At 39.7% G+C, this 21,920-nt stretch overlaps 1 protein-coding gene across 2 annotated transcripts; it reads left to right on the forward strand.

Moving 5' to 3' along the window:
- Positions 1–129: 129 nt before the first annotated feature.
- prkcha (protein kinase C, eta, a) lies at positions 130–21,920 on the forward strand. 2 transcript variants are annotated; one of them, XM_079693813.1, is made up of 15 exons: positions 130–843; positions 1,627–1,689; positions 5,921–5,984; positions 8,742–8,892; positions 8,977–9,011; positions 9,460–9,542; positions 10,193–10,322; positions 10,415–10,548; positions 10,662–10,793; positions 10,910–11,083; positions 13,182–13,336; positions 16,953–17,091; positions 17,720–17,908; positions 21,097–21,243; positions 21,414–21,920. In XM_079693813.1, exons 1-15 carry the CDS (start codon positions 493–495, stop codon positions 21,561–21,563), a joined length of 2,097 nt encoding a protein of 698 aa, XP_079549939.1. In that variant the 5' UTR covers positions 130–492; the 3' UTR covers positions 21,564–21,920. The 2 variants fall into 2 exon arrangements, with proteins under 2 accessions (XP_079549939.1, XP_079549940.1); XM_079693814.1 differs by lacking the exon at positions 1,627–1,689 and having other exon boundaries at positions 132–843.

Consider the following 21,920-nt stretch of genomic DNA (forward strand, 5'->3'; position numbering starts at 1 on the left):
AGACGGCGCCATTTCTCCACTCAGCACAGGACAGGTGAGCCTTCACAACACCTTCAGTGGTGCATCGTGGTGAACGTAGTTCCAGACTCCTCTTTATAAACTAAGAACTACAAATCCAACCATGTGACATACCAATCCAACAGTGACAGGTTGTGTGTGTCGTGTTTGTGTGTTTTCTGTGACTTTGTTACGCGGAACTGGCGCCTCCTCTGCATGTATGTGGTGTGGCTTCCTCCTTACTGAAACTTCTTGCAAACAGGTTCACACCGAGACAGAGGAGCGTTGTGTGTCAGAAACATATCCGTACTGAGAGTCGCCTGGAGCAGGTACAAATCAGAATGAATGCAACAAAGAGCAGACAGTTGGAGCGTAAACTATGAACCCATCTTTCATTGGTCATTGTTGATATGAAGTGCGCATGAATGTTCTTTAATTTATTTTTTCCGCATTTTGAGTGTTTTTTTCGCCTGTGGCTGAACTAGCTGTGTGAACATGAAGTTTAATGGCTATCTGAAGCTCCGGATCGGTGAGGCGGTGGGCCTGAAGCCCACCACCTTCTCCCTGCGCCACTCGGTCATCTTCAACAAAGCCCCCCCCGGCCTGGACCCCTACATTGTAGTGAAGGTAGACGACACGAAAATTGGACAAACTCTCACCAAACAGAAAACCAACACACCGACGTTCAACGAGGAGTTCTGCCTCAACGTGAGCGACGGGAAACAAATCGAGTTGGCAGTCTTTCACGATACTCCCATCGGATATGATGACTTTGTGGCCAACTGCATCATCCAGTTTGAGGACCTCATCCAAACCTCCAATACAGGAGAGACCTTCGATGGATGGGTGAGTGCGAAGTAAACACTGCCTAGTAAGAGCACTTATTGTAAACATGGTTTCAGATCCTAATGACCCTAATCCGGGCCGGATTCCTTTACTAAGATGATACACATGTATCCTTGGGGCCCCCCTGACACATCCCCACCCCAATATCATTCAACTAAATGATTTCCATTATCGATTATCTGCCTTTTATTCCCTCCATTGATTGTTTTGAAAAAGTTATTTCCCATTTCTCTAAGTCCAAAGTGATATAGACTGCAATTTGTCGTCATAAGCCCAAATATATTTAGTTTAATTTGATATAAAACTGAACAAAATCAGGATGTCTCCATATTGGAGGGCACAACACCACTTTTTCTGGCATATGCATCAAAAAATAATATTAACAATCCTTTTTAATGGTGATTATTTTACTTATTGATTTGTCAACACAATACAATAACTGCCCCATGTTTAATGTGTTTCAATGATGGTTATCACATCGTGACAATGAGAAGAACAAACACATCCATGGCTGAGATATCGGCCTACTGACACAATCAATAGGGTTTAAGGAGGCAGGGGGCACTTAAACCCCCACCAGTCCAATCTCATATTTTGGTACAGGAACCTATAGTCTCAAATTTCAACCATGAATATTCTAATAGTATTTCCCAATTTACTTTACTAAAATGTAGTTCCTGTAGGTAGATTGAAAATGAAAAGTCAACTGAGAGGTCAGAAGTTATGTAGACTCCTTATGGGACATTATAGTAACTGTGAATATTTTTAATTTCTCCTAAACAGTGTTTGAGAGCAGGTTCGGGAAACAAACATGCTAATTTGTTCACAACACATCTCCCAATCACTGTGAGTAACGTTGGCTGTTGTTCTTGCTGAAAACATCCCCACTACCTTGTATTCACAGTGTTCACACCCTCACATATTCACATCTTCATGTCTGAGTTTGGGCAGTATGTAGCGGACATGGACCTCTCATGTCTTGCACTCATTGGCTTAGAATCTTCTACTTAGATCATTGGCCAATGTGGTCTGAAACCACATGAGCCACCTCTGTGGAAAGGTGCGAATTCTGCTCATAAAGACTTGTTATTCTTCCATGCAGAGTGCACAATCTGACTTGCATCAGACTTGCCTGCGCAACATTTGACCTACATGTGCAAATAAATGTGTGGTGATAAAACTCCCACACTTCCTAATGCACAGTTCAGGATCAAAAAGGCACCACATCAAAGCTCAGATTAAATAGTTTACGTAGAGTATCATATTAGTCTCACTGTCTTCCAGACATACACGAAAAACTGATCACCTGGAGTTTCCCTGGTCTTGCTTATTTGCATCCTTCTAGGATTATTAGCCAGTGCAGGTGCTGGTGAATGTAACCTGAGCCTGTCTCGGCCCGCTGGTATCACTACAAACAAACTCATACAAAAGAGATTTAAAAAAAAGTAAAGAAAACATTTACAAATAAAGAATGTACATAAATTATTATATCAGTAAATATTCAAGGCTAACAAGTTTCTCTTCCTCCAGCATTACATTAATTATATGAGTAAAAATGATGATACATACAAATCTTTATGTGAAAAATGTACATGTTTATGTATATTTTAAGCAGTACATTGACAAAAGGTTAGAAATTAAATTCAAAAAATCGTTAGAGAAAGCTATGCCCACACCTATACCAAGACCCTCAAAAGTTAAGGGGAGGTGGTGTGAAAGTGGGTCGCGCCTTGCAGTTTCAGAACATGTGATTAACTTTCTCACGAAAAGACCCTTGCTTGAAGTTGTTATCTGCTAAATCCTAACTGTGAAAGGGTTTTTTTTGCACAAGAAGTGCTGGGCTGGTTTGTTTCAAGTGTGAGGCAGCAGAGACTGAGGCTCAAGCCTGCACACGCCCACGCTGCTGCTGCTTATCACAGCGTTCCCATCACCTGAATGCTGCTTGAGGGCTCACTATGAAAATACTCACTGTCAGTGCTCCATATATCTCTCTTCACCCCCATCTGTACACCGAGTCCAGTTTGATGAACTTAAACCCCAAAAACACTTGATCTCTAGTCATTCAACTCCTTCTTTTATCTTGAAATCATTGTCAGCGCTGACATCATCAGTCTGAGACATTCACCATATGACATCTAGACACATAAGGCCAGTTTCCTTTGCCTGTGTTGTGACATGTTTGACTCGTTCCACTGAGCTCTTTAATTTCAGATTATGTAGGTTTCTTTAAGCAATCAAGTCCTTCTGAGAAGCGTTGAAATTGAAAGTAGGTTGAAGAAAGCCCCTCACATTTTCCAGCAAAGAGTACTGCTTGCTCGACTGAAACGGGACCCATGTCCTGTTTAAAAAAAGAAAGAAACTTCCTCCTTTGTGATGCAGCATTAAGTGTTCTGCTTTTTACCTACATTGTTATGCTGCTTTCACACACTTCTATTTTAGAGTTAAAAGAGTTAACCGTGCATTTCTAAAGTATTGTGAGTGACGGGGGACAAAATTCACAGTCTTCAGAGGCCGTCTTAACTTAAAGAAATTCAATTTAATTAGATGATTAAACCAGATCAAGGTTCAAGGCTTTTATTGGTCATGCGTACATAGCTACAGTGTAGTTATGACGATGAAAATCTTAGGTCACAGCAGTCCAACAGTGCAACACAATAAAACCGAAAAACTGAAAAAATAGTGCAAGTAAATACAACAAGAACAAATATGTTACTACGATATAGTGGAATAGCACAACAAGAGTCTTTATGCAAGTGATTGAATATGATATATTAGGGAAGGCAAGGCAATTTTATTTATATAGCACCTTTCAGCACGCGACAATTCAAAATGCTTTACAAAATAAAAACAAAAGACATTTAAGAATAAATACAGCATAAATACATTATTAAATGGCATTTTAAAAACAGGCATAAAAAGCAAAGATAATGAAATAAATAAATAAACACAGCAGGTACAGAATACATGAATAAAAGGCATACTGCAGTGTGAGTATGAATAGCTCAATTAAAAGCAGCGGCAAAGAGATATGTTTTTAGTCTGGATTTGAAAATAGGAAGTGTTTCAGCCGTCGTCAGGCCCGGTTCCAGAACAAAATGACTCAGGGTGCATCTGAGATTAGAGAGGGTGCAGTGGTAAAGTGCTATTTTTATAAGTCGGGAGTGGGCCTAACACCCTCTAGGGGTGTCCTCACCTCCTCTAGGGGGGTCCGGGGGCATGCTCCCCCGGGAAGATTTTTTTTTTTTTTAAATTGAAGTTAAAAGCATCAATCTGGTGCATTTTCAGAGCAAAATGAAGAGATAAGGATACATCTCAACACCCATATGAAACAGAACTATTAACAGATTTACTTTTTCTTTATGGATATTTTACAAATCACTCCCCTTTTAAGACCGAAATGTCTACATGCATAGCAGAAGATGACATGTTTTTTACAGGAATATTCCAGCCAATCTCTGTTTTGAAACCATGTGCTGCAAAATGAGCGCCTTACCCCACTGTACAGGCGAGTTGGCTACTTTTTTAAATATACCTGGGCAGGCTCTGTTTTGCCGAGGTCCTCTGACACTTGCGGGCCACCGAGGGGTGGTGGTGTTTGGGGCAACGAAGACGGCTGCGGATGCCCCGCCTCCGTGGGTGAGGCGGGCAAAGCTGGCGAGTCGGGCGGGAGGACGTTAGTGTCCCCATGATCTGAACTGTTATTACATATCTGAAACTCCGGATAGCCATTATCGCTGCTTTTCCATGTTTAGTTCTTATTCTTGGAACAGAGAGCAGACCCGACCCAGAGGACCTGAGACTGCTGGATGGTTCATAGTTATGCAGGAGATCGGTCCTAAGCCATTTAGTGATTTAAAAACTAGCAATAGTATTTTAAAATCAATTCTTTGGTCGACTGGAAGCCAGTGTAAAGACTTCAGAACCGGACTGATGTTAGATAAATCATTTCTAAATTGCAACCAGATTAATGTTGTGGATGTTGTTTCAAAAGTTCAGATGTTTAACAGTCTTATGGTCTGTGGGATGAAACTGTCTCTGAGTCTGGTGGTGTTAGTCCTGGTGGTGTTAGTCCTGATGCTGCGGTACCGCCTGCCAGACGGCAGCAGACGGAACAGTTTGTGGTCGTCATAATAACATCTTCTTTTAAATAAGTCATTCAGCATGAAAAACTAGAAAACAACTAAATATATCTTGCTTCACTTAGATCAAATTGACAGAAAAGGGGAACGCCTTCATAGTTCTGTGATAAAATTATTTCTTAAGGCAAGCCTCTAGCCAATGTGTAAGGTTTTGAAAACAGATTTGACAACAGCTTGTGTTGAGCTATTTCACTAGAAAGAGACATTTCTGAAATGCTTTGCAGCTCTTTAGTTTCTGTCACCCATGGCTAGAGTTAGCAAAGGTGAAAACACCAGAGACAGGAAGTCAAACTTTAGGTATAGAGTGTAGATCCAGAAAGAGGATATGACCAGGTTACTTAAAACAAAACAATTATAGGTAAAGTGATTGAACCCTGTCATGAAATGCTTTGTGGCTAACCATTCTTTTCCAGGTGGGTGTGTGTAACATAAATAGCTCCTTACAGTGACCTAAGTTTCCACTCAGTGGTTTCTACAGGAACTATCTCCTGTTCTGTGTATCCATCTCTAAAAAGACCATTTTCTGTATGAAGTTCTTTAAATGCATATTCAGACGTTTATAAGTCACTCTCAGCTGAGCGTCAAATCACAACAAACTCTGCCACCAGCCCGACCTGCCAAACCTGCTTTGTTTAAACTCTGCCGCGGTGTCCAAATTCCTCAGACATTAAGTACACACTGAAGAATGCTATCTCATCTCATACGCCTGTTTTAACCCAGTTACTTTCATTAAAGCACTAACGCGGAATAACAAAACGCATAGTTATATAATGCCATATTTCTGTTGTACTTTTGTCCGATATATATGTCATTTATTATACAAATGTTGATTTGGTGTCGTATAATTTTAGAGTATACAAATATCTGTTCCATACTGTCTCCGTTTGGCTATTTGACTATGCAAAATGTAATTGCCCTCTCTGTTTGTGTGTCTGCAGATGGACTTGGAGCCAGAGGGCAAGGTTTACGTTCATATTGCACTCACTGGATCCTTCATTGATGGTAAGGCTGCTACTGTGGATCTGAAGGCAGATTCATGTTTCCTCCCATGCAGAAACAGCACTCTTTTCCGTTTTGTTTCTTTTTCACATCCACTTTAATAACGATTATACCACCTCATTTAGGAACCGTCTTGTCTTTTCCAGTCTGACACACTGACACCTGTTTTTAGATAATAATCAGATGTCAGCAATGAAATACATAGTCCAACTGTGTAGTAATAATAAAAGACGCTTGACAAAAGGTGTGAATCCATGTTTGTGTGTGACTCGGGAGGTTAGTATGTGTCTGGTATGTCAGATCTTTCTATGATGAAAGGAAAGCTTTCTTTAGACGTCAGAAGACTTCAACACTGAGGACATCTTTAGCAGAGATAACTATGTCATGGTTTCACAATGAGTTGAAGAAAGGAAATAAGACGAGAGGGAAGTGACCTTGCAGGACTTTTGAAGCAGAAGTCTTGTTATCTAGTGGGTACTCTGCCTCTGATGGTACACCTTTCTAATCTGCTGCCAGCATGCCTCACTACCTGCCAAACCTCACAAAACACTAACATTTTATTTAATCATAAAGAAATAAATGAGATAGGCCTCAAACAATAGATATGTTCAGCCTTTCTTTTTTAAATAGATAGTCTCTGTGCCTTTTTCAATAGCATTATCTAAACTTTAAATAGCTTGTGATTAGAAAATAAGATTATTCTATTGATATATATTATTATACGTGTGCAAAATGAGTAATAAGTCTTCAAAAATGTTTTGATGCAATGAACGGCTTTATTTCTATTTGCTACATCAGGAAAACTATTTGCTCATAAGAGAAACAAAAGCTCAAATGACGTCTGTTTGTGCACATTAAAATATCCTCAGGGTCATTCATTTGGAAAACCACAAAGTATGTTCCCCTCATCATGCGAATTACACTGATACTTAAAGGTGGGGTAGGTCATTTTGGAGAAACCAGCTCGAGTGCGCTAGAATTTGAAAATACACAGCCGGAAAAGATCTGCCCCTTCCTTACAGAGCCCCTCCTCCAACACACACGAACGCGCACATGACCAATGAGGGCACGAGATAAGTTTGTGCCCAGATGGAAGGCTGACAGGCAGGTAGGCCATCCAGATATTTTAGCCGGACCGGCTAAAATGATTGGTCGTGCTTTTTACAGCTTCCACAGATGACATTTTTGTATGGATTTGTTGTCAAAGCACTTCAGATATTCATTGCTATCGGGATATTAAGAGCATTCCATGGAATATAACAAAAAGTGTATCTCGACCCGGTTTCTCAAACTTGCATACCCCACCTTAATAAGAAGAATTTAAACGAATGGGTTTATTATTGTACAATTGACCTCTTACGTAGAAAAACTAAGCGGTTGAGCATATGATAAAAGGTTTGTAGAGTAAAAGCGTGCTGTTCAAAAAACTTTCACACTTCTACCACAAATATGCTGTTTACAGGGAGAAGGCGGGGGCTCAGCGGTGATGTTTCCGCAATGTATGTGTGGTTTCTCATCATCTCACTATAGCTCTACAACACTTAGCTTATACTTTAGTCAAGCTACAACATAAGGAGCCAAAACAGAAAGCTGCACAAAGGTAGACGTAGAAGACACAAATGTACACAATGCTATGTGACATTTTAATTATATCTGTCTTACATTCTTGTGCTGTATGTTAGCTGACCTTTGTCACACAACAGCTAGGGTCGGAAAATAAATCGATTACATTCTTCTTATTCCGATATTTGTTTGCGTTTAAAAACCTTTTTGAGAACTTCATGTCAAAGAGGGAGTATTGCACCTGGCATTGGCAAATATTTAAAAAAGATTTCGGAAGATTGGCTTGTACTGAAACAATTTGTTGATTAATGATTAGTCCAGCATGAAAAGACAATGACCTTTTTATTCATTTACTTCATATTGTTATCAAGCAAGAAGGCCAAAATAAATTAAGCTTCCAGCTTCTAAAATGCAAAGACTGTCTATTTTTCAGTGTTTAGGTGATTCTATATCGAGCCAATCTTAAATGTATATCCCTTTACATTAATCTGGTGACAAATAACCATAAACACCCATGTCACTTTCTGTAAAGATCACAAAAAACAAAACAAAAACATCTGGAATACTTTTAGGTGAAATTGAGCTTTGTAGCCAACACAAATCTAACAATAATCACACTGTCATCGAGCGCTCTGCACCATGCCTGTGGAAACTATGGCCCTATAGATGCAGAGCGCTACACCGCGTTAACCAGCCAGTTGCTAAATGTGTCTGTCTACTGTTCGCTGCAGAGCACGTAGAGTACAGCGGGTGGTCTGTGGGGGCTTTTCAGTCTTGAACAGCAGCCTGTCGTGGCTGAAAATGACGCTATTAGAGCAAAACTAATTACAGTTCATCGTGGGTGTCTGCTATCACGTATAGTTGTAGTAATGTGATCCATTTTTCAAATAGAGGTATTGATTATATCTGCTTTAAATAAATCCCACAACATTATGGCGGTTATCGATTCTAATTAGCATTAACAATCTTTATTTATAGCACTTTTTAACAGTATTAAAAAAATATATACAATTATAATAAATAATGATAATTATTATGAAATAATAGCAGTAATTAAATACAATATAATGAATACACTTAATTTATTATTAATAATCACACAGAGAGGTAGTTTTTAAAAAAAAGTCCTTTTGTCGCTCTCTTTTTGTTTGTCTCTTTTGCTCTTAACAAACTTTCCTTGTCATTGTTTTATGTCAGACGACGCCATAGTGAAAGAGAAGAAGAAGCAGTTCACGAGGAAGCGACAGGGGGCCGTGAGACGGAGGATCCACCAGGTCAACGGACACAAGTTCATGTCTACCTTCCTCCGTCAACCCACCTTCTGTTTCCACTGCAGAGAGTTCATCTGGTGAGAGTCCCTGCTGTCTGCACGCACAGTATCTGTGTGTGGACTGTAAACTGGATCTCACTGTGTCTCTTTCTCTGTTCATAGGGGTGTATTTGGAAAACAGGGCTACCAGTGCCAAGGTGAGCAGACATTATGTTCTCTTTCTGCCACAGTAAAAGCATACATCTATCCCAAAAGCACAATTTGTATAACATAGAAAAAGTAGAGGATGTTTCAAATTAATAGAAGTAAATGGGGAAAACATTTACCAACAGCAAAAAGATATCCAATCATTAGTTTACAAACTTTCATAAGACCCCTGCATTTTATCCCAAGTCTGATCTTTAAATAGTTAGATTTTCCTCTAAACGCTTGTGTTTAGACGGTACTGAGTATACTTCTGGTTAAAATAAGACTTGGATTAAACTGCAAGAGTTGTTTTAGAATCAATTGCAGGACCAAATGTATTTAAATCCTCCAAACTATTCTCAGATTCAAATAACATTGACAAACAAATGAGCATTTATCATTGAAGATATCCTGAAAACATGAGTTGAGAGTTTGACGTTGAGTGGTTGTTTTCTCCAGTGTGTACCTGTGTGGTTCACAAAAGATGCCACCAGCTGATCGTCACCATGTGTCCACGCATGAAGAAAGAAATCAAAGAGCAGGTAAGAACAATTTAACACAACACTGTCTGTACACAGTTACACTAGGCTCTTATAGCAGCAGGATTTCGACTCAATACAGATCATTTGGTCAATAACAAGGTAATGAGTGTGTCAGAAGGTTTCAGGGACACAAGCGTGTTACAGCTATTGTTTTTCACCTCTCAAGTAATTTGTGTGTAATACAGGATACACACACACACACACACACACACACACACACACACACACACACACACACACACACACACACACACACACACACCCCTAATTAACAGCTGCAGCAATCAGCAGACCGTACAGGTTCCTGTTTCTGTGTTGAGCTGATCACTGAACCAGAACACTATAGTTTTCCACCCATGCTTTTTTTATACGTTTCTATAAATACATGTGATCTTGTTTTAGCATTTTAAACGTGTCACTTTTGCTCCGTCTTACTATTTTCTGCTGAGCGTGACAAGTTTCTCTTCCTTTGGGAAATTCAGAGAGAAGCAAATGCAGCAATTCACTGAAAGGGGGTCGGAGTGTGACACAAATAGGAACTAACATTCCCCTCAATGCACTCTGTGTGACAATTTGAATGTGAACATGTGTAGGTAAAAATACTGTTACCACCCCCAGTGGTTAGCGTACTGTATATCTTCTCTCCGCAGCCTGTAGCCCAGGGCTTCAGCATCAACATCCCTCACATGTTCAGCATCCACAACTACAAGTCACCCACTTTCTGTGACCACTGTGGCTCCCTGCTGTGGGGAATAGTGAAGCAGGGGCTGCACTGTAAAAGTAAGACCCTTATCAACATCTGTCCCTCTAAATCTTAAGTGTCTGTAATGTGTCTCTTATTGAGTGCTTTTGTCTGCGTTTTCTCTCTGCAGTCTGTAAAATGAATGTTCACATCCGCTGCAGAGGCAACGTCGCTCCAAACTGTGGGGTCAACAGCGTGGAGCTGGCCAATAAGCTCGCAGAGATGGGTCTGCAGGCCGGAGGACTCTCGAAACGCAACTCATTGGTACAAAGGCTGAGTTTTACCGAATGAGTCTATTCAGTTTTTATTTTAATTTAGATATGGCTTCAATAGGGCTGATCTAAGTGGTGTTTCTTTATCGACTTGTTTTCTGACAGGCCAGAAGTGCCAGTCACATAGGGGAGCCCACTGAGAGGAGGGAGAGTAAAAACAATCAGGCGGAGACCCCTCGACTGGGCATCTCAGACTTCACGTTCCTTCAAGTTCTCGGAAAAGGCAGCTTTGGCAAGGTGGGAATAATCAGAAGATATTGAAGAACATATCCTCATCTTTCTGATAGGACTTGTATCAAGTGGAAGCAATATTTTTAGAAAACAATGTGCATCCTACTGTGTTGTATCTGCAGGTGATGCTGGCGAGACTAAACGGCAGAGACCGAGTGTTTGCGGTCAAGGTTTTGAAGAAGGACATCATTTTGCAGGACGATGATGTGGACTGCACCCTGACTGAAAAGAGGGTGCTGTCCCTGGCCGGCTGTCACCCCTACCTCACACAGCTGCACTGCTGCTTCCAGACGCCGGTCAGTACGGGTCCACCACACATGCATTTATAGAGCAGTTTAGTAAGCTTTTATTTATAGGTGAAATCATTTCTTTCATTTTTTTTCCATCTCCCTTGCTTTCCTGAAGAAATGCTTTGAGATGAAACGGTGGGATGAATAAGTGTTTTCCCTTGATAAGAGCACCATGCTAACAAAGGCTGTCGTATCTCTCTAAACTCTTTATACTGTATTGCAAAAATTCCAAGCCTGAATTGCTAAAGAATGAGCTGCATATTTTCCACAAAATAAAGTGTTGGTTTAGTCTCTTAGGTATATTTATTGCAGTTCACTTGCACAGAAATATAAAATCATATCCCACTTTAAATCTCTTATATGCCAATGTTTAATATGTTGCTTTCATTATACCAGTTTTCTGTTGTATAACCCTTGTGTAATAATTCTACATTAAATGAAGGTTTTTGTAAAAGTCAGTCACTCAAGCTCTAGGTTTTTATATTAACATATTCCTTTAAGCAACACAGTGCTTTGGTAGTCATCATTTGGCACAGTTTCCATTCTTATATCATAATATTGGTGGTTTCTGCATATTTTATCATTGTGTATTGCCACCACCTTTTATCAGGTTCATTAACTGAACCTACACATATTGCTTGAGATGTATACCAACCACAACAATGGTCAACTTAATCACAGTAGAGGATACAGTCAGCATGCAGTGTGGGATTGGTACAAAGCATTGTAATATGTACATTTGTCAGCAGAGGGCAGCAGTTTATAAGTGTTGTGTGTGCATGTGTGAGGAGTGAGTGACGCCTCACACACCGGACACTTCTAATCTGCTTCAGTTGTTCGAACCTTTACTGACCTACTTCTTCTGGGATATAAATATATGGGTGCACAAAGTGAAGAATTGAATGTATGACACTGCTCCCCTACCCAGTTATACCCACACAAAAAAACATAGAAAAGCCTTTGTCGCACCACTAGTTTTTATCTGACATCTCATCGCCCCTTCCTGAGCCGGTTGTGATGAAATTACTTAGCATTTTCTTGTAAGGAAATAAAGAAACGTGACTAAACATTTTTCATATTACATTGCTATTATAATAAGTATTACATGTAGATTTTTTAAAAGAGTAATCCATTTTCAACTCCCATCCATTTTGAAGTGGGTAGGTTTTGAAAGGGTGAGAGAGGGGATGTCTTACGCCTGTGGTGATGGGTGGGCATCAATTCAGTTTTTACCAAATGATGTCAAGTTGGAATTTACCTTCGATACAGCAATTTATCATTGGTTGTTCATCTTGATCGGAAAAACCCTCACCTTGCATGGCCACACATCAAGTTGACCAAGGTCTGAAAAGTGTCTTGCAAAATAAACGAGTATAATTAAGTATAAGAAATCCCAGAGGCAGCCTCACCTTGCATGGCCACACATAGCGGTGGATCTAAACTGAACACCACAGGAAATTGCATTAGTTACTTTAATGTTCAAGAAAGCTATTGAATTGAATTCAAGTAAAAGTGAACCTACTGAAACATGTCAAAGTACTTTCAAGTTTGAGCTCAAATGTCAGTGTGAACAGCATTTTCAATTTGGTCAACTCAACAACACTGAGTAAAGATGTAACAGAAAAATTGTTCGACCGTAGATTTAAATATTCCCTTCCTGCTAGACCACACTGAGTGTTGTCTGCATTACCTGGCAGCACATTATTATTAAACATTAAATACTAAACTACCCTTAACCACAGAGCAGTAAAATGTAGTCAGCTGTGACTGAATGTCCTGATGGCTCCAGGAAGCTTTACGATCAAACCTGAATATCATGTTCTCCTGCTTTTCATTTTCTCCTGCTTTTCATTTTCTAGATCACAAATCAACTATAGCCTTTACTGAGAGAAAAAGATGTATGGGTTTCGATCAATATTTATTTTGCCCCGCTGACATTCTAGCTGCACAGGAATACATTAAATAGACATGTGAAATTTATGAGAAGCAGGCGTGCGTCATCCTTGAGGAAATCTCAGCATGGCCATGGTCACGGATTTTTAGATCCCCTGTGAGGCTACTGTGGCTTGTGTTGCATTTGTATAAATCTCATCTCCTTTTGCAGGAACGCCTCTTCTTTGTGATGGAGTTTGTGAATGGTGGCGATCTTATGTTCCACATCCAGAAGTCCAGGAAGTTTGAAGAACCTCGAGCGCGTTTCTACACAGCAGAGATCACCTCCGCGCTCATGTTCCTGCACGACAAAGGCATCCTCTACAGGTCTGAGTCACAGCACACTAATAACTTTAATGGCTTTGCTGGGCCTGATAGATTATAACATGTGTGTCCAAAGGAAGGCCCTCAAAGCATTTGTGCTATAGTATAGGTTACTGTAGTAGGTCTCCATCTGAACCAGGTATTTTATCTATTGATGAGTCTCTAAAAGGTATTTTCAAGAATGTTATATATTATTGAGATTTCTAAATCTTTACGCCTTGTTTCACTATTATTTTGTTTTTTGATGGTCATTCCGGTCATTATTCAGAGTAGACCCCCAAGTGTTTAAAATAAAGACAAGCATCTCTTTATGAATGACTACAGTAGAAATGGCCTCAATTCTTTCTAATCCTCTTTTGCAAATCGTCCAACTTTATTAGAGGAAAATACAAAATCGCAGTAAACTTGTTTTAAGATGGATGTGCGTTTATTCAGCCATTATTTTCTCACTCCCCATTTCAGTTGAAACATCAGAGCACTTTCTGAAGCCATCAATCATATACTCCCCAGCCTTTTCTCAAACCATTAGACCTTAATGAAGTTTCCCATTAAAATGCTCCAGCGTGTTTTGCAGCCAGAAACTTGGGCTGTTTACCAAATGTTTAGTTTAAGCTCATTATCATTTTTATTTTCCTCAAGGCTCATACCATAGAAACAGCAAGTACACAACAGATGTAAACAGACCTACAATTTTAATAATATCTATTTGTGTTCTTTTTTCATATGGTAACCATTTCACTGCTCGTATTCCAGCATCACATATTTCAGTGGGTTTTTTTTCAAACCCTTGGGTGCCTGCCGGTGCATGATGATAAGGAAGCGAGCATCATGTGAGCTAAATCCTTGGTTATATTTAGAGGTCCAAGTGTTCAGTGTGGCCTGCACCACATAGCATGACTTAGCTTGAGAGGCCACACGCAGTTTGCATGCTAAAACCAAAATGACAAGCCAAAGAGCAGCTTGCACATCAGGCCAGTGTAATAACAGCAGAGCGCCTTAAAAATAAGCAAGCGACCTCAAGTCACTGTAATGTGTTATAAGTACATGTTCTCGTGACTCAAGCAGATATATCGCTCTTAGCCATATCGCTTCTAGCCATAGCTGAAGTGGTGCTTTGGACCTTCTGAGTTGTTATTTCAGCAGATGTCCAATTATTATCCGCCTAGGTTTGAAGCTGTGGAAATGCTGTGGTTCATTCATGATATGAAAAACGTCACATTTTGTTGATTACTATATTTCAAATGGTCTGAACCCAGACTGGCTGGTTTGCACCACTTGTCTAGTGAGGAGAGTCTGCAAGAGATAAACACAGTATCATAAACAGCTGATGGTTTCAGATTCATTTATTAAGTTTCATTGAGTACAAGTTTGGCAAGGCAGAGTACAGCTGCCTCAAAACAGTTAGGTATGTACAGTAGGTAATTTTAGAGAGTTTAAAATAAAACTGTTCAAAACAACTCAGACAATGTAACAGCATGAGGAATACAAAGGTGCAACATTAATAGTTGATCAAACATTTTAGAGTATGAGGAACAACAAATGTCTATTTGTAAAGATGTTAGAAGGCCGTGGTGGTTTGTCTGGAAGTACTGGTCTCTTACCCTTGCCACAGTATGAAAAAGTAGTATTACAATATCTGCGTCAGTGTTTGTCAGCACTTCCACTTCTCTTTTCTGGAAATGTTCATATTAGTGCAACTTTATCTCTGACCCAGTTAGTGTTTCAGTAGGCAAAGTGATGTGTCATGAAAACTGGGTTTAAAACCATCAGGGTAAAGGGCTCATATCTCAGACGACACATTCATAACCAAATCTAGAAACAAATACTACTGGAAAGTGTTTTGAGGCATGAAAATGTTTGGCCATATATCAGAGACACCCACTTAACCATTAATCAGTTGGCTGGCCTCTACGGCACTTTCCTGTTGTGTACTGTATGGCAGAGTGGTAAGAGTACCGGTAGCTCTCTTTTGGCCTAGATGTGAGGCTGAATGCGACAGAAAGTCCCCATGAACCTCTGAGTCACTGTTACACAATCTGATTATGTAAAGCAAACCAGATGAATACAAACAGGCTAGTGTAGCTTGACCGGCAGCCTCTGTCCATTTTTCATTGAGAATTTCTGCGTTTGTCAACCTGTTTGAGGAAATCAATCAGAGTCCTTGTCTACTGGAAGGACAGGAAATAAAAAATATTTTCCTTTTTAACGTTGTATGCTTTTCCCACATGTTGTCATTTATATTCAGCATCAGCCCGTAATATTACAAAGTATCTTCCATACAGCTTCCTCCCCATAAAATGACCTTGGTCTAAAGTTTGGTCACCTGATTGCAGATTAGAGCTCAACTCCAGATCGCACACTCCGAAGGTTTAATCTCCCTGTCAGATGACAAAGCACCAGCTGACAGGGGGAGATCTTCGCCATCCTTTCACATTCACAGATATCACTGGGGAGGATACTTATTTATTCAATTACTATAAATGCATGTTGTTATTACTTTCTTGGCTGACTGAGGAGCTATTTATATATATTTATTTTTATGCTCACATGGTGATTCATTAGTTCCACAACAAAGAGCACTTCTTATAGTTCTTATAACCAACTACCATCTAATGAAAAGTCTTATAACCTTAGTAATAAAGGTAAGTTTGATAATGTGTAGCAAGGATGTCGCTTGAACTAACTCTTCTATAGGTCTTTTAATAATATCATTTGTATTATATTTTTACTATTTGATAATAGTAAAATATGGATTAATTTCAGTTTTTTTTATACTTTTGATTTATTGCCTTATTTCATTACCGGTTGCCCCTTCCTCAGAAAATATAAACATTTTACAGGGTACAGGAAAATCACAACAAAGACACAAGAAAAACATATCATTGATTTTGTAAGAATTTGCTTTAGAGAAAAACAACAATGATTTACAACCCAACCTTTTTTTCCCCCAAATTGCAGGATTGAACATTCAAATAATGTGCCACTTTAATTACCTCCAGTACATGTAATAATGTCAGATTAACTAAGCTGTAAGAATTTGTTCCAGGAGCTCTCGTTTTGCCTCTCCTGAATTCAGTCTAAATATTGACATTAAAGGACTTTTCCTTGGTGCCAGCTTAAGTGGTCATCTGATTCTTCATGGCAGCCATTTAACATCCAGGCTGTCTGTCACCGTCTCCCTCTGCTACAGGAGCTTCACTGTCCTCAGGAGACCTTCTCTTTTTGTCTCACCACAAATGTCCACCTCCATGGGATATAATTAGAAACAACACCGACAGGGTGTGACTGCAGTCTGACCACAAACTTGACATTTCTGCAGTTGTTGGCGTAAATTACATTTTTTCATGGGTGATGATTTGTGAGTAAACATTTTTAAATATATCCCATTTTTATAGAGCAAGGTCACAAATCCAAGAGTAACATTGTTAGAAATAACCATATAAAGCATTTAATAGAACCAACCAATAAAACGTGAGTAACAACAGACTTTATAAACACACAAAGTTGCCAACATAATAATAATAGCTTCCAGCTTTACTCTGTATTATTAATAATCGTGGCTAACAATGTCCCAAAACCGATATTTTATTCTCTGGTTCTTTCCATGTTTGTCTTTCAGGGATCTAAAACTGGACAATGTTCTTCTTGACCAAGACGGTCACTGCAAGCTGGCGGACTTTGGCATGTGCAAAGAGGGCATGTTTGAAGGCGCGGCCACAGGAACCTTCTGTGGGACTCCGGATTACATTGCGCCCGAGGTTAGTCTCTGCTCTTGTGCTTAAAAAACTCACTGTAACTTTACCCTTAACTACCTATAATGACAGACATCTGGACCCTTTATTCACCTCACCTGCGTTACAGCACATTTTTATATATTTTTGTTCTGTTTTATATCAGTTTACCGGATTGCAACAAGAGAAACATAGAACACATTTCCTTCCAACTTTCAACTTCCTGTAACCGAGGTCTTCTGAGTTCATTTGACGCAGTTCCCAGTGCCTTCCTCTCTCCATCACACCACCCCACTATAAACCAACACTGCGCTCAGGGCCTGCCACTCAAACTCTCTCCTGACTTACTGGAAGTCAAATTGTGAAAGGCTCGACTATAGACATGACAAGCCTTAATCCCCTTATTACAAATGTGCTTGGTTTTCATATTGAGGGATTAAGATGCTCTGTGTCCTCATGTTTGAGAGACTTTTCTGTGAGTCTGGATTTATGAAAGGCTTCTTTAACAGTCAACACTTGCTCCTCAGTGCAGCCTCACTGGCAACACACTAACCCAACAGTCTATTAATCCAACCACTTGTTTTTTTTTTAAAGTTGCTTTCAATGCTCTCTGTGCTGCGGTGGTTAACTTTAATGCTGCGGCATGTTTCCACAGATCCTGCAGGAGATGCTATACGGGCCCTCTGTTGATTGGTGGGCTCTCGGGGTGCTGCTGTATGAGATGCTGTCAGGACACGCTCCATTTGAGGCTGAAAATGAAGATGACCTCTTTGAATCCATCCTCAATGAAGAGATTGTTTATGCATCTTGGCTCAGTGATGAGGCAGTGACTATACTCAAATCTGTGAGTCCAGGTTCATTTTCATCAACTTACTTAATATGGCTGCATCCAATGATTATTTAGATGTCATTATTGAAAAAGCTATGTATTGTTATTCAATCTTAATTGAATTTAATATGAATCATTGTATCATCTGGTTTTATAATGTAAGAAAACCATTCAATGTCCAAATCCAAGGTAATATCTTGTTCTGTGAGTTCAACCCCAAGGATTTCCGTTTAATATGATATTAAGCAGAGAAAAGCAGAACATCTCCAGAGTTAAGGGTTAAGGGTTAGAGTTAAGAGGCTGAATCTACCGCTATTTTTGCTGTTAGTTTTAATTGATTATCAAAATAGTTGGTGAACATTTTCGTGTTGATCCAATAATCAATAAGGGGAATAATCATTGCAGCCCTATTGATGGATAAAGCTGAAATGTCATCAAAACTTTTTTTTTTAAACCAAACTAATGATAGAGGAAATCAATTCCTCACATGACTGGTTGGAGAAAAACCAATAAGTTGTGAACATTTTCTAAAAGACTAGTTCCCAGCATTGTTGGACAGAGTAACACGAGCCTGCTCCATGATATGTTAAAATGTCAAAGGTTGGACGGCTTTGCTCGGCATTTCTGTGATCAGGGTTAGTTATTTGTTGTCCTTCAGAGTGACTGACAGCCCTGTGGAGCTCTGCCAGCCAGCTGTTTGGCCAGGGTCTCTTACATACTGTAACTATATTAAGGCATGGTCCACTGCAGCCACAGCACACAGGCTATAAATACGACACGCATCCTCCCTCCCTCCCTGTTCTCCTCCTCTTATCCTTGTTGTTACTCCAACATGCTTGAGGAAGCACAGGACCCATGTCCCCTGCTGATTTGTGTTACTGCTGCCAGAGTCACATGTTGCGTAAAGATGCTTGTTGCCGGTGTGATGGGATTTGAACGCTGCTGCACTATTTATAATGCAAGTTCATCTTTGCGAGGTGCTCCTCGTGCATGCAGGCCATTCAGTTGGAGCTCAGTTGAGTTCATTCTGAGTAATAAAACAATACATTTTGATAATTGATAAATCCTCTTTTCTATGCAGCATCAGAAAAAAGTATAAAGTGCCCATCACAATATCTGTGAGCCAAAAGCTGATATCCTCAATGTCCTTTCCTCTACTGTCAGCCATCTTTTCAAAACGCAAAGATGTTTGATTTATATTTGTGTTAGACTCCTCCACATTACATAACATGGAAGGATAACAAATTATATATCTGATTAATAGAAAATCTAAAACATATATATTAAAATGCCCTAGCCCTAGTAATTTCTGATGACCTTGTATGTTTCTGCTTGTGTGGTGGAGAATGGCTTCTTAATTCAGTAATGCTGTCGTGTCAGGTCTGGTGCTGCTGAGGATGGAAAGATGGCATCAGTGTTATAGTTTCCTTAAGTTTTGTGGTCTGTAAGCTCCTGAACCGATTGACCCCTGCTGGTCTGTGTTTGTTATTTCCACTTCAAGGCCATACTGGTGCACTGCTGTGGTTTTTAAATAAGTTTGAACTCAATAACTGCAAATCACGTCATCACAGTCATGCTTACAGCTGCAAATCCCCACATGCAACTGCATAAGCATTAAACTATAATGTTTCGTCCCCAAAGAAGAATGTCTAAAAAATATGTGTTTAATTTACACTTCAACACTAACATTGTACAAGAACACTGAAGCAAGCAAACATAAACATCACCTGCAAGCACAACATCAACAACAACCTGAGAGAAGGATGTTATACAACAACACATAAGCGGAGGGGGATTTACAGTAAAGTGCCTAACAATTAATGATTCATTTCCTTGGTAACCAAGGTTTTTAAATCTACACACATACTGCAGGGCCGCTCAGTGATAGTCCTGTTGTGTCGATGCAAGATTCAAGTCTCTGCAAGTTGATTTTTATGGTGTGGCATGTGTCTGAGGCTTGTCTGATTGTGAGCTACAGGACTAAACTATGCAAAACCAACATTAGGGTGTTTTATATTCACCATTTCCTCTTTATCTTTTCCTCTCAACATAAGTGCCATTCTATTTATTTGACGTCTCTCTAATCAGCTTTCTCTTTCTTTGTGAACTTAGCTTTGCAGAGGTATGTGAGGTTGTTAAGGCCGCTGGTAGTTAATAGTGTTTTGAGCTGATAGCTGTATCGATCTTTCCAATGTCTTTGGGTTAGTCTGCTCACTGTCGCTGTGCAGACAGAGGTTTGTTGTGGCTTTGTTTGAATGCTCAGACAGAGCTGTCCAAAACACTTCAATATTGTTTTTTTTTTTTTTTTTTCAGTTTCCTCCCAGAGGCAAGTTAACACAAAGTTTTCCAATTTTGAGTTTGTTTTGTTTGGAACCATCCCTCTATATTTCTGGCAGAGGGACAGATGTAGCTGATTAACTATTCTATTGTTTTATTGTTTGTGAAACCAGGAAGTTGAGACACATCAGTTGCACTGTATTGAACTAAGCTGAACTCTCTTTAGATAAAGCATTGTAGGTGGCGTCAGTAACAACACAGGGTGAGTTTTTTCATAAATTGGGAGGAAGGGATTGACTGGATGTCACGCTGGCTCAAGTCGAGTTTGGCACTTCTCCAAAAACATTCTGGTCTGATCTAGTTGAATAACATGAGTCATATTTCCTCACTATGTAGAGATGCAAGAAAGTATAATCTGCTGTTTTCAACCAGTTTAGTCCTACTTGGTTGTTGTTGCTGTTATGTGTCATATTTTTTTGACAATTGACACCATTTTAACATTTCTTATTTAGTCTTAAAAGTACAGTTCATTCCAAAATCCTCTTACCTGTAGTGCTATTTATGAATCTAAATTGTTTTGGTGCAATTTGCCTAGTGTTCAGATAGAGGCCATAAAGATCTAAACTCGACAACATTTTTTGTTTCCCACAAAGTACAAACTAAATAATACCTTCATGAAACTGCTCACTAGGTCTGTTGACTATCTTGAGTAACAGGGTCAGTATTTCTGAAATAAGACATTGCTTTTGAGCTCTTGATGTATATTTATTTTGTTAATTGAAGCACCACAAGCCAAATGCCCTCTAGTTCAACAATATTTCATGAAAGGCAGACACCTCTACATTAGGTATATCCAACAAGTGACTATAGAATACTGTTCCTTTTAAGTTTCTTCTGTAAGGTCATGAATCTTTTGGTTTCCCCAGTTCTTGACCAAAAACCCGGCCCGGCGTCTGGGCTGTGTGGCCTCAGAGGGCGGAGAGAGCGCTGTGACCAGCCACGCCTTCTTCACTGGCATCGATTGGGAGAAGCTGAATCGTAGAGAAATAGAGCCGCCCTTCAAGCCAAGGATCGTAAGTCACATTATTAACTTTATGGATAGCTTGATAGTGTGTGTATAAATGATAAGGAAGACACTCAGCAGACATTACGTAATGATTGACCTTGTCTTAGCCGGTGACTGCAACCATGGTTTTTGCTAAAATGTTGCAGCTGATGAATCACTTTGTATTTTCCCCTTCAGAAAACACCTGAAGACGTCAACAACTTTGACCCAGATTTCACGCAGGAAGAGCCCACCCTCACGCCCATCGATGACCCTATGATCCCTTCCATCAACCAGGAGGAGTTCCGTAACTTCTCCTTCACCTCGCCTGAACTGCAGGAGAGCTAAGAGTCTCCTCATTGATCCACAATTCTTCCTGTACTCTCACTCTTCCCAGTATCCGTGAATCGCCTGAGACTGTTCCCTGCGGTACATGCAGTATGTTGCTGTCAAATTCCCCAGAGACATGAGGGTGCAAATTGCAGAGGAGTCAGACACACACATGCTTGACAGGAACTGGTTTTGCACCTGATGAACCCTTACCTTAAGCACTCCTGTATTTCTCGAAAATGTGCCACGTAATCATCTTTTGAAATACCATTAAGTCTTGACGTCTCACTTGGGACACATTCCTGCTAGTGTCATTGTGTAAATGGTGTATTTGATATGTGTTTGATAAAGTGTACAACCACTGATTTTACTCTG

Source organism: Notothenia rossii (assembly GCF_949606895.1).
Source record: "Notothenia rossii genome assembly, chromosome: 7".
Classification (NCBI taxonomy): domain Eukaryota; kingdom Metazoa; phylum Chordata; class Actinopteri; order Perciformes; family Nototheniidae; genus Notothenia; species Notothenia rossii.

Coding starts and splice junctions, on each gene's coding strand:
- prkcha (XM_079693813.1), top strand. CDS start 493: ATGAAGTTTAATGGCTATCTGAAGCTCCGGATCGGTGAGGCGGTGGGC. Junction 5,985..8,741: donor CACTGGATCCTTCATTGATG/GTAAGGCTGCTA, acceptor GTTTTATGTCAG/ACGACGCCATAGTGAAAGAG. Junction 11,084..13,181: donor ACTGCTGCTTCCAGACGCCG/GTCAGTACGGGT, acceptor CTCCTTTTGCAG/GAACGCCTCTTCTTTGTGAT.